Source organism: Lates calcarifer, linkage group LG5 (assembly GCF_001640805.2).
Source record: "Lates calcarifer isolate ASB-BC8 linkage group LG5, TLL_Latcal_v3, whole genome shotgun sequence".
Classification (NCBI taxonomy): Eukaryota; Metazoa; Chordata; class Actinopteri; family Centropomidae; genus Lates; species Lates calcarifer.
In genome coordinates, this window is record NC_066837.1 from 17075743 (window position 1) to 17089369 (window position 13627).

Genomic DNA, 13627 nt, shown 5'->3' on the forward strand with positions numbered 1-13627 from the left:
AAAACAAGCGAAGAACCGCTTGAATAAATAACTCTTCATCCACTAGGTGGCCACCTACTACTCCTTTTCTCCCTCACTTATGTACTTGCTGAGCTCAGCTGTCCCGTACAGTGTCGAAAAAGTTACCACCTCAACTTCACCACTTGCTGCTTTTAAGAGGGCTGACTCTGGTGTTTTACTCATTAAAAACACTTGTGTTATTTCAGAGCTACAAATAGCATTAGGGCAGCAGTTTCTGTATGCGTCTGAATGGCTCTCCAGTGAGCAAACACAAGACTATAACTGCTCTGTCATGCGCTACCAGTTTACATGTAAGGCGATCCTCCTAATATGTCTCTGCTCTGTGGGCCTGAGTGGTCTCAGGCTACACTGTAAAGCTATTGAGGGCAGCTACTCCAGGGATCCAGTTTCTCAGTTTGATAAGAGGGCAGAGAGTGAGGCTTTGGCACAGGCTGAGCTGTTCTGGCTGCCTCTGACATTCCACAGGCCTCGGCCCGGGGAGAGTAGCGGATCACCCCATCTTTAACAGCAAACTCTCTGTTGGCCCCCCCCAACCATTCTAGCAAACTTATAGAGAGCTTCAATCCCCCCCCAACCAACCCCCGTCTATCCTCCACCACCTCTGCCTCCCTCCTTCCTACCCATGATTCTCCGGTGTTTTTAGATAACTCCTCCTCCTGGCTCCAACTTCCCTTAACCCCCTTCTCTTTTCCTCTCCCTCTCTCACTCCGGCTCTCCCAGTGTAATCCTTGGCAGTGGAAAGTGACCCCCCCACCCCCGCCCCTTCTCTCTCTCTAACCCCCCTTCAAGTCCAAGTTCAACTGCCTATGACATCATGTCTGGTTGCTGCGGGCAACCAGACAGCCGGGACGTGACTGTGGAGTGCAGTGAGCTTCAACTAACTCCCTCTCTCTCTTTTTTCCCTCCCTTTCTCTCAGTCCCTCTTACTTTTTTCATACATGCGCCCCTATCTCCCTCGCTCTTCCTGCATAGCTGAGGTCTCACCACCAGAGAGCTCCTCAGACCAGCTTTTCTCTCGCTTCTTGCGCCGACAGCAGTGGGAAGACTCTCTTCCTCTGTCTTGGCTAGTTGGCTAGCAGGCGGCGAGGCGGGCTGGCAGGGCCATCGTCTGAACCTCTCCATATGCCAGAGAACAGCAGGATAGGCAGAGACCTCTGTTACTCACTCTGGCTGAGTCTGTTACTGACCTACTAGGCTCAGCTAACTGGGAGCAGTTGATACCAGTGCCCAGGTTCTCACTGTGCGTGCCGTAAACCCGGCAGAAATGTTCAAAGTGGACATTTTTCAATAATGTTTGATAAGCAATAGTAGGAGATAATAAGCGCTGTGAACAGATGTAAGCTGTTGTAAAAGCCCTGTTGTTTTTTAGGAGAGAAAATGAGGGGCAAGAGTTTTGGCACAGAGTTGAAGTGCATGCGTGTGTGTGCATACGCGCTCACACACATTTGGACGGAGTGTGGATGTCCCCTCGGTGCCAGGGCTACATCTGTGGGAGAGTGGTGCAGGTGGGGAGCTTGAAAATACTAGAGGGAGCAGCAGGAGGAGAGAGGGAGAGAAAGGGAGAGAGGGTGGGCTGCTGATGCATGAGGGGAGGCAGGCAGGCAGGCGGTGGTGAGGTTGAGGGGGTGGGGGGGCTAGCCAAGCAGAGCTGTGCCGAGGAGGAATGCAGATTGTTTCCATGTGTGGGGAGGACAGGAGAGCCGAGTTGGCTGCAGGCAGGTGCGGTTAGCCCCTAATGAGAAAAGTTGTGTTGGTGATGGAGGAGGCCCAAGACACTGCAGCCCAGTGGCAGAGCGCAGCCAAAGCTGAAACCACAATGTAGTGCACTACTGGCCTCACACGCTGTACTAATACACACTGTGGGGCCTAGCAGAGATAAATCAACACTGCTGGAGCTGAAACTAACTGGCACTACTTACATTCACTGTAGGGAAACTACTGTGGTACAGAAACTGTAAACCAATACTGAAACTAAAGGCCTTGATACATGGGCAACACTTTGTGTCAATGTAGGTGGGCAAGTTTGCAAACAAATGATCAACAATATTTATATGCTACATACTTTCTACCATGATAATATCCCACTGCAAGCGTTTCTTAGAAGGCAATGTGTAACATGTGGACAAGTACAATGTCAACTCAAACAAACACCACATTTTCAGTGTTTCTTAGCTTCCAGAAAAAGGCTGCTATCAGGTTATAAACTGTCTTTTGAAATAGTAGTTTGGCAAAACAATTCCAACTCAAAGTCTACTTACTTGCATTTTTCAGAGATTTCAGCTGCATCGCATGGTTTTTATCAGCAGATGAAATTTTCTCAGTTTTCACAGAGATGGATATGTTAACATGTGAGCTCACACCATGGTATCTGCATCAACAGCTGCTGAGCTTGAATATCAACAGGTCTGTGTCTTGAGGAGATATCATCTGCTGATGACGACCCATGCGATATGATGACAAAATCTGGAATAACCTAGCAACGTCAAGCCTGAATTGGGATTGTATTGTAAAAATACTTAAGTCCTTATTTAGCAAACCGATGCAGGTAACAGTTATGGATGGCTACACATGTCATCTCAACTTTTAGAGTAGAAAAAATATTCATACAGTTGATCATCACTGGTGCCATGGGCTGAATCACTGATTGTAGCACATTGCCAATGCAGAGCCATTGTCTGAGTATTGCTTCTATATCACGGCCTTCGCTCTGAATGACATGCTTGTCCCTTTAAACCAAAAGATGCCTACAGTAACAGTGTGCTGGGATGTGGCATCTATGTGTGGCGCTGGAGCAGTCACGCTTGCAGCGAGCGAATGAGGGGGAAAAAGGAAGAAAAGACATAAAAACAGAGGAGGAAGAGGAGGTGGATGGGTGGATGTCAATTAAATGAGGGAGGCTGGCGGGGTACCTGAGTCTGCTGGGGGATATTCAGAAAGTTGTCCCGTGTTCCGATGCCGACAAACCGGTTGGGAGCTGTGGAGCCTGGCGTGGAGTATGCTATAAAGAGAGAGACAAGTGTGTACATGCTTTTACACACACACATACACACTGAGCTTATAGTAGAGTCTGATGCTCTCATCATCATTGTCTGTATATTTTACTATAATATTAACTCACTACAGGACTACGCATCACTGTCAAATGAATTACTGGGAAAAGACAGTCAGGGTCAGGGATACTGATGCCCTATTAGTCATATGGGTGATTTGTTCATGTTGCGGGCAGGTTCTTTGTAATTTTCCTTCACTTAACCATTTAATCTGTTTTTAACAAGGGGATGTACAGTCTGTAATGATTAGTGCTAACATGAAGAAGCTATTTCCCGCAAATATGGCTGCACTGTTACTCACAGACGCTCGTCAGCAGCCCCTGGCCTCAGTAATAAACCACCGTAATCATACAAAACCACTGAGGACTCACTGTGGACTTAATAAAAGGGGTGACCGATGGAAGAACTCTATTCATCACCAGTGGTAACCAATGCTCCATTTAAATTTAATAAGCTAAGAGGAGCATCTTGCCTACAAAGTGACACCATTCAGTGATGCCACAGGATCAAATTTAGGGCAGTTGTGCTCACTGGACTCCAACATGGTGGCTGAGTAGAACTTTTGCTGTGCATGACTTGAGTGAGGTTGAGGGGATGGGGATGTGTGGGGGTGACAGTGAAAGGGCTGGAAACTGATGCATGAGTGAGGGTGAGAGTGTATCATATGCATGTGTGTGTGTGTGTGTGTGTATGTGTGTGTGTGTACATGTGTGTTTCTCTTATGACTGTAACTACGATCTTGAGAATCAGAGACAAAATTAGAGAGGGGAAGAAAAAAAAATACAGTGATAACAGTCACCGGAATGAGAAAAGAGACGGAAATTACGATATTTATTTATATAGATGTTCATATAAATAAATAATAAAGTGACACGTTAATCTGAGAGAGTTGGAAGGGGGGGGAGGGGAGGAAAGGTTGATAGGACAGGAAGAGGAGAAAAAGTCAAAACAAAAGGAGGAGAAGGTGCCCCGGTTGCTCCGTCCAGTGCCCCCTCTTGGTGTGCCTCTCCCGTGGCCCGACTCTCGCACTGCACCTGTCTGGGTGGAACCAACCAAAAGCCTCACCGCTCCCCGATGACACTCCTCTCTCCCGCTCCCCCAGTATAGCACTAATTAGACAGGTTTGATTAGATTTTATCATTCATGTTTAGAGAGACTGGGTTGTTCTTGTTACACTGTGATTTCCATGTTTTTTGTTGTTCTCAATTTTTAATTGTTGTGAGATTTGTGTGAAAGTGGCGAGGGGATTGGGTGGGTAAAGTGGGGCATGATGTTTTTTTGGAGTCCACGCCAACTGCCCTAATTTTGTTCCCTTAAAAAGAAAAAAAGAGAGAAATAAAGGAAAAAGAAACAAAGAAAGGAGGATATGAGAATATATCAAATAAAGAAAAGAACAAAGCAAAAAAGAAATGAGAGAAGGGGGTAGATTGTATTGCCGCTGTCACAGACATGCAAAGTCTGCGTTGATCAAAGGCTTGCGGCTACAGAGGCAACGTGCACAGGGCCCTGCTCTGCTCAGCTCCCCCCCGCCCCCAAACTACAAAACACATCAAAAAGAAGGGAGAGAGACTACACTGCCTCTTGTGGTGCTAGCAGGAAACCCAACACCAGAGAGAGAGAGAGAGAAAGAGAGAAAGGGAGAATAAAAAGATTTTGAGGAAAGAGGCTGAGGAAGCTTGCAAAGACATGAAGAGAGAAACGAAGAGTGAACTTCAGAGGAAGTTGAGAGCAAGAGATACAGAAGAGCTTGAAAGAGGATCTCTGGTTTGGCAAAGGCGTGGCTTCTGCCTCGTCAGAATTGGATCTTGCTGGTACAGTACAGTAGAGTAACTGTGGCGTACAGTCCATAAGGTGATGGATGACATAGGAGTGAAGCTCCTGGGGCTGCTGAGTGTTTGACTGAGCAGACTGCAACCTTACTGGAAGCAGACAGCCAGCTAGACTATGAAAAACTACAGCAGTAGTCATTGTAGAAGTCCCAGATCTGTGCTTTTTTAGTAATAGTACTAAAGTTTACAGAAAAAAAGCCCCAGTGCAGCTGCACTACACATAAATACAGGGACCTCTATGATGACTACATCTGTTCTAGCACAACAGACTTGATGTAGTATTGCTTGGAACAGAGGACAAATTAGCTGCCAGCTAAGAGCTAATCAACCTACGGGGGCCTAAAACTGGTTTGGACTGGCCTCTGTGAGACGTCTGTGGGGAGACTGGGGCAGTAATGGGGGTTTGTGGAGGGGAGTGGGAGTGGGGGGTGACTTACACGGAGATGCGGGTGAGCTGAGTCCGCCGTCAGTGGGCGTGCTGATGCTTTTAGAGTCGGGCATGGGGAGGGGCACAGGGCGCGCCACCGGGGGTGGCGGGGGCAGCAGGAAGGAGCCCGGCATTTTGCTCTGGCCACCTCCATTAGGCTGCAGACGGACCATACAGACAGGGTGAGCAGGACACACCCCAAGAATATACAGTGCACAGGGACCCAGATGCACACACACAAAATACAGTCACACACACAGAGTCCCATGTAAGGGTAAGACACTCATATATAAACAGACATCAACATCCACACAAGTAGTCTTAAGCACTCAAGCGAAAACACACACACATTTGCACACAAAAGATCACCAAACTCACACAATTTTGAAATAAAACACACATAAATATCAGACAGTCTGGCCAAAAGTAGTGAGGTAAATAAGAAGTGGAAAAATGTTGAACATTGTCACATACAAGGGAAAAAGAAAAATGGAGCTGTCAAGAGGGAAGTTGTTATAGTGCAATGTAAGAATTTTAAAAAAGGAGGGAAAAATCAGCAATGTGTAAAGGGTGTCTGTGTGTTCAGTGGCCTGTGTGTGCATGTGCAGTTTTACTTTTTTTTTATTGTGTCTTTAGTTGGTAAAGTAATGAGAACAAAGGATAATAAGACATGAAAAAGGGTGGGATAAGTGCTTTTAAAGTTGCCCAGAAGGCCAAGTTTACAGTAGAGGTTTACAGTACTACCAGCACCCTGCACCTTAGGAAACGTGCGTCGATAGTTCTGAAATATCCACGTAAAGCCAGTTGACAGTCAGCTGTATAATGTGCCTATGTTTTGATATTTGGAAACTAGCTTTCAGGATGAGTGTGGGCATGTTATTGAGGTTATCAAAGGGGCACCTCCCTGCACTGACGTTTCACTGAATTAGGCCCACAACGCCTCAAAAAAGCTCAACTGTGTCCCAGAAACTCCCTCCTCTGAGCCTCATTAGCTCACGCTGTTAGTTTCCTCCTCGTCCACAACCACTCACTAGCTTCTCCAGCTTCATCTGACACATGGTGTGTTAATTAAGAAATAATTTGTCATAGTGTGTTACTTTCATATAACTTGTATGATATTTTTGATTATAAATTAGATTAGAGACTGGGTAGGATGTGCCCCTCAAGAGACCATCACTGTTGAGAGTTAAGGGACGTCACTAAAAAATGGCAGCTGCTCAATGAGGGTTCGTTAAACAACTATTGCATCAGGAGTCTTAAATGTCTGCTTCAGGTTCCCTCCATGAATACTTAACTCTCCAAACACTGCTAATCTCGATCTGACTACAAATCCTCTGCTGGCCTCTTCCATGTTTCCAGCCTTGCTTACCTATAGGAAATCCTCCACCAGTTGCCAAACCTACCCTATGGCCTCTGCTTAAAAGGGCTTTTTGATATTTTCTTCCTAAACACAACTGATGGGCAAGATCCTCCTACCTTACTCTGGGAGAAGGCATTACATTATATGTTGAACCTATGATGAGTCAAAATGTGGTTTGGCTCCTTTCCCCACAGTTTTCTCCAGCTGGGTTTTTTTTCTTCTGTCTAAGCACATCTGGCCGCCTCCTTGTGTTGATGCATTTACCCTAAAGACATTTTCCTCTTCCCTGGTGAAGTTCCTTCACCTCATAAAGATTGCTCTAATCCCTGGTCTAACTCGACCTTTTTGCACCTGTTTATCTGACAAATAACATATGAAATGATGTTGAAGTGATTCCCTACATAAATATGATGCTGTTTTGTTTTTCTTGTAGTCTTGCTTTCTTCCATTGTGCATCGTCTTCAGTAAATTCCACAAAAATAAACTGACCTCTAAACAGTGTTCCACTCTCGTCAGTTTGCACCACAAATGGCCCTACTATCAGATCATCTTTCCTTGCTGAACCCACAGATCACTTACCTGTGCGCTGGGCTGTCCTGTGCCGTCAGTGCACACAAACTGCACAAACTCCTTAAGCGGGTCCTGGTGGTGATGGTAGCGTATGGTGGGGTGGGTGAAGTACGGGCTGGACTGCTGGATGATAGAGGAGGAGGGGAAGTGCAGGGCTGAGGCTGAGGCACGGGGACTCCCTGGGGAGAAAAGCGAAAAGGGGGAAAGGAAACAGGAGCAGGAGAGGGAAAGGAGAAGAGGAAGAGGAACGTGAGGAGAAGATACGAGGAGGACCAAAAGTGTGAAAAATACAGTGAGGCTCAGATCATTCTATTCTATTTCTACCCAAAGATAGCATACATATTAAGGATACACAACACTCTACTCACTGTGATATTCAGTACATTAACATGCACACCTGTGACAGCATATACCACATGCATATGTTTTAACTAAGCACCAACACAGCTGGCAATAAAGACCAGGTTTCCACTTAGGCTTATTATTGTCATAACACAGAAAATAGCTGTGACATTCTCTTGTGGTTGACTGAGTAAAGCTGTTTTCTGCTTACAAATGACTGGCATTCTCCCCGGCCAGTGGGCAACATCTGGTCCCATTCATTTTATAAATCAGCCCACTAGATTTCCCTGTACCTCTGGCCTGGCATCACTACACATGCACGCACACTTTCACTGTCCCATACAAGCTAGAGTGTGTTATGGTATTTTCTGCCTTCTGCTCCTTATCCATTTCTCTCTCTCCCCGTCTCTCTCTCACACACACATACACATATACACAGACCACTGGGGTATGACAGAGCCACACACACACTGGATTTTTCCACTTTTGTTTTATTGCTTGTCGGTGATGTGTAATCAATCAGCAGCATATCCTTGCTGTGCGGTTCTGCCCAGTAGTTTGAAGCTTGAGAGAGAATCTCCCCTCCGCTCCCAGCCGACCACAAAACGCCTCCCGGAGACATTAGTCAGCCAGCCAGCCAACCACACACACACACACACACACACACACACACACACACACACACACACACACACACACACACACACACACACACACAGGGCTCCACTGTCTGTCTTGTCTGCTGAGATTCTATGGCTTTGGCAATTTGGCACACCAAACTAAAGAGGCAAGCTGCTAGGTGAGGGGAGCCTGGCAAACAAGCATCTGTGATTATGTCTGTCACCTACTATCTCTTGTGTATACTATACTCACAATGTGTGTAAGTGCAAGTTCGCTCAAACTTTTGTGTTTTTCTGTATCGGTGTTCTTGTCTTTTTGTGTCTGTGGTTTTGAGAGCATGTGAATTTTGTGTGTCTTTCAGGTTGTATGTATTTTCGACCCCTGTCTGTATGAATGCGTTGCTATGTCTGTTGCTGCTTTCATGTCTTTGTACGTATATTGGTGTGTGTGTGTGTGTGTGTGTGTGTGTGTGTGTGTGTGTGTGTAATCACTGCCACAATGGTGGACTCTCCAGACTAGTATAATCAGACAACAGTCAACCTGGCAGCTCTCCACATCAGTCCGGAGCCAAAAACAGGACATAAACCATCCAGTCCTTACCCATGAACACCAGCACTCACTAGACCTATACAACAAGAGCTAACAGCTCCGGTCCATCCAAAGCAAACTGTGATTGCTAACTGCATCTTCCCCTTCTCTATGTCTACCCCCATTTCTCTTTTCATCCCTCTCTCCTTCCCTCCCTCCCATCATCCTCCAGTCTCTTTATAGAACCAAGGCCTCCGAGGGACATTCCATTTGGATGGCAGCCATTTTAGCACAGAGAGTCCTCCACAAGAGTGTAAATTTACACATGCACGTGTGTGTGTATGTGTGTGTGTATGTGTGTGTACGTGCACAAATGCACCCATACACAATCTCTAAACACTGTCTCATTACAGCCTCTCTATTACATGAAAACCTCTTAGCCAACAGTCCACACACACTGTTTGGAGGGTGTGAGAAGTTAGTTGGGGGAACAAAGAAACCTGAGCTAGTCCCTAACACCTCTTCAACTCACGCACAAAACAGAGGGGCAAATTTTAGAAATCAACTCAAACGCAAAATTCAATCTGGTGTTTTGGATTCTCGCGGGGGTATAGGACTGCTCTGTGCAGATAAACAACACGGCTTAATGGTGCGAGATCCGGCCTGGACCACAATTTCTAAATATACTGTGGGGAGCTCCACAAGTAAAATTCAATACGTTTCAACACAGAGGGCAACGACTCCAAATGACCTTTACACGGTAGGTCTGGTTTGGCTGTGGACCAAACCATCCCTTTGAGAGACATATGGAATGAGAGGGAGAGATAGAGAGAGGAGGACATATTTATTCCTTTGAAAAGTGAGACCGGCCTACAGGGACTTGTTGGCAAACTTGAGATCCTGCAGACTAAAAGCTCTTGTGAGGACAACGTACCCTTAGTGACTCTGTTCAAACAAGAACTTGGAAACACTGGAGAATTTTATGCACTACATTATAAATCTGTGCAACTGCATGGATTCAGATACCCTGCTGCTTCTTCCTTCTCCCTTTCATACCTGTAGTCTGCTCTAAACATTCTCAAGAAAAACTAAACAAGGAAAACCCTTAAGACACGTCTTTTGATGAATGAAAATACAACTAAGATGGTGTGTCTGAATGTAAAAAAAAAAAAAAAAAAAGAAAGACACATATAAAGAAACACTGTTTGGCACTACAGCAAAGCAACAAACCCAGTGAAAACCTAGTGTTGATACTCATTGGTTCTTTGTTGTCTTGTTCTTTTTCAGTTCAGACTGTGTGTCATGGAGATTTTGTCCTTGGCACAGCAGCTGGTTTGACCATTTACATCTAGAGCTTTAAAAGTGTTTGGTCCTATTATAACATAAAGTGTGCTGATAGCTCCATCTGGTAAGTTAACACACCCAGTCAAGTTCATAATATCAGAATAAACAGTTTTGTCAGTTTAAATGCAAGAACAGACTTGTATAAACATCACAACGAATGCATGAAGCAGTAAGATGTGAGGCAAATCAGTCACAAAGGTATGGATGCAGCAATGGTACCATGCAATGACAATATTAAAACAAACAGGCACAAAGATGATGGTAAAAAAAAAAACAAATGGATGGATGAAGAGATGCTGAAAGAGAGAGAGAGAGAAATTTATGCCAAGCCATGATGATAGCAGTAACACTGAACAGGTGAAACTCTGCGGGCATATTGCTTCTCAGCAGTTGAAACTGTAGGACTGGAAAGTTTTGTTTTGCTTTCTCAGCAAGTACGTTTAGCATTTTCATTTTCAGGCACACGATTGCAGAATTTGTTTTGTTTGTTTCCAGGGGAGTTTTTGGGGTTGTAAATATGGCATCTGGGATCAAGTTTAACACTCCCTTTCCCTTTCTCTCTCTTTTTCAGATTATAAAAGTGGGAGGCGGGGGTTGGGGTTGGGGTTGTTGGGGTTCATGGCAGGGCTCTCACCTGGTCTCACTCCTGCCAGCACAGGCAGCGGGTGGTGTGTGAACGCCATGCGGGGGGACCTCGTCTGGGAAGTCAGGGCGTTGAAATCAAACTTCCCCGGCTTCTTAAGTGAACCAGGCGAGGACAGTCCTGGCGAAAAAAAAATGGGATCAACAAAAAAAAGTGGGGGGGAAGAGGGAGGAAAAGAGAGAGGTGGTTTTAATCAACAAAATGTTGCTTATTTAATTGGCTACACTAAAAAAAATAAGTCTGATTCTTATTGAAGGGGACTTGAACAATCATGATTTTCTGATTAGATTGTTTAATTTCTTCACTGGTTGATGGCAGTGCATTGCTCCCTATCCTTTTGGCTGTTGGTCATTCACTCCCGACAGTTTCAGTGAGTCAATCAGAGGACTCTGTAAATGATGCAGTAAGAAAGAATAAAGATGTTAAAAAGACCCAAGAAATCTTGACTGTTAATGATGAGGTTTTGCTGCTCCTAGGCTGTAATAACTCATTCAGAAATATACTATAAGATTCCCAATTCCAAGCTTTATAGTAATGTAATATGGGCTGAGCAATATTTCATAGCCTAAGTGCATGTGTTCAAAGTAAAACAGGGGAAAAACCTAAAGCCAATCTGAATCTGGTCTTTGTTTCAGAGCCAAAGCACATCTGTAGCTATAATAAACTCTTCTGTGCCACTGTATGTTTTTCTGTCTCATCTCGTTCTCTCTGTTTCTCTCTCTCTTTCAGGTGCCAACTCCAGGCTTTCTCTGTGTATGAGCATGGCCACCGTACAGCCACAGTCAGCTAGTTGTGGTCTGGCTTCAGCGAAGCTCACAGGCTGGCTGCACGAGAAGAAGGCTTCATTCAGAAATAGCACACACTGTACAGTATGGACACGGCAGCTGTTGAGTGCGAAAGACAAGCAGACGGACAGAGAGAGGAGACAGAGGGAGAGAGAGGGAGAGAACGCGAGAGGCGAGAAGAACGTGGGAGACATGAAAATATGCAAGGGAGCAAGGGAGCGAGAGAGCAAAGCAGAACCTGTGAAAAATGCAGCAGTGTCTTGTTTTTCAATGCGTTGCTCTGACGACATGTATGAAATTGGAATGTCATAAGATGTTAAATATGGTTATTATCTCTCGCTTACACACACACACTCACGCGCTCGATGTCTGAACAAACTCGAAAGCATGAGCACATGTTCAATCACAAAAAAAAAACAATAAAAGACCCTCACCACACCACCACATTTAACTGATGAAACAACAGAGAAGGAAGTTTTCTTCTAATCTTCCGAACAAGTGAGTGATGTGATAATGTGCTCTTTTTAAACTTTTTTTTTAGACTGTTGTTTTGTGGTCTATTTCTGTGGCCCCTCCGCATCAAAAAAGGCATTAAATACGATTCCTCCTCAGTTCTCCAGCTGGAGACGTGTGAAAGTCTATGGGAGTGTGGGGGCGTGTAAAACCTTCCCTCCCTGTGTGAAAGAGTTAAGTCTCAAGCAGGTGGGAGTGAATATGTGTGAACCATTTATGTCTTTAGCAGACATATATTTCTTTTTTTTTCTCCCCCCACTATAGCGGGAGTCTGGGGGCGTATTGTACTGTCAGACAAATTCCAAGCATGAAGACAACCCCGATCCCACTTCTGACACCAATAGTTAGCAGTGATCGCTATGACACCGTCACACTGGTGGGAGCAAACTGGAAATAAGAGCAGTCTGCAGAGACATAAACAAGGAAAGGCACCTGGAGGGGAGAGCTGGGAAAGACTGCGATTTGGAAGAAAGTGTGAAAACCAGAACCTTATAGATTAAACAGTTATGGTTTCAGAGAGGTAGTTATGTGCTTTTATTTTGGAAGTATAATATAAAACTCAAGTATAAAAATTGGAGCCAGGAAACACAGAGAAGATTAGATGAGGACTGACATCTGTATACACAGGAAGTTTTAGCACAGTCACTATCATCAAGGTAATATGAAAGACAATATTTCAGTATTTCAGAGGCTGTGCAATGGTCTGATCTGGCTTGTGTGTGTGTGTGTGTGTATGTGCCACAACTGCACTGTTGCCTCTCCTGGCAAGCCTTAGTATTTCACTGGCAACCAATCAAGCGCTCCCATGATGACCCTTCTGTCTCTTTGCACTAACAGGCCTGCCACCAGATGCGCCTCTGAAGCACACACAGACGTTGACACACAGACACACACACTTGTTCACACACACTCACACACGCACACACAGTTGGAAAAGACAGGAGATAGTGGTTTAAACAAATGAAGAAAAGTCAGGGAATTCTCCTCTCTCCAGTGATTTAAAGCACATATGTAAGTCCAGCCGTATCCCTCTAAGGGCCTGTAACATTTAACTCAAAGCACCAAGCAAGGCCCCCACCACCACCACAACTCTCTGGTGTCTCAGGAAAATTTCACAATCATTTGGAACTAATATGAAATCACGGTCGTTTCGTTCGCCTCCACTAACCCCCCCCACCCCTCTTCTAGCCCCTGTGGAGCAGATGTCTCCAGCATCCTCATGGATCCCAAGGCTACATACACACGGAAACACCATCTGGGACCATGCTTCAGCTGTGCACGTGGTGTGTGTGTCTGTGGCTGGGCTGTGTGATATGTGTACAGAAATCTACCATGTGTGTATCTGAATGTGACAGTGTTTGTACGATTTATATGTATGTATGCATCTTCATACATGTGTTTGTGTGTGTGTTGCTGGGTGTGCGTGTTCTGTTGGTTATGGAGGAAATCAGGGGGAGTAGATGGTGCTGTGGACAGACGGTGAGGCACACCTGTGTGTGTGTTTTCTGTTTTTTTTAGAAACCCCCTGGTTTATTCGTAAGTGTGTGTTTGTGTGTGCTCGCTTGTTTACATACCCCCAACCTGGACAGGAATT

At 45.1% G+C, this 13627-nt stretch overlaps 1 protein-coding gene across 15 annotated transcripts in view; it reads right to left on the bottom strand.

Moving 5' to 3' along the window:
* Nucleotides 1-13627, bottom strand: part of nfixa (nuclear factor I/Xa) — a 135668-nt gene that overhangs the window by 5545 nt on the left and 116496 nt on the right. For 7 of the 15 annotated variants that reach the window (XM_018664959.2, XM_018664962.2, XM_018664957.2 and 4 more), the window contains 4 exons: nucleotides 10727-10855; nucleotides 7267-7436; nucleotides 5338-5485; nucleotides 2931-3019 (listed from right to left, as the gene is read on the bottom strand). In XM_018664959.2, the coding sequence (XP_018520475.1) occupies nucleotides 2931-3019; nucleotides 5338-5485; nucleotides 7267-7436; nucleotides 10727-10855 (536 nt within the window). The remainder of the gene's footprint in view (nucleotides 1-2930; nucleotides 3020-5337; nucleotides 5486-7266; nucleotides 7437-10726; nucleotides 10856-13627) is intronic. The other 8 variants (XM_018664968.2, XM_018664965.2, XM_051070677.1 and 5 more) reach the window with 4 other exon arrangements.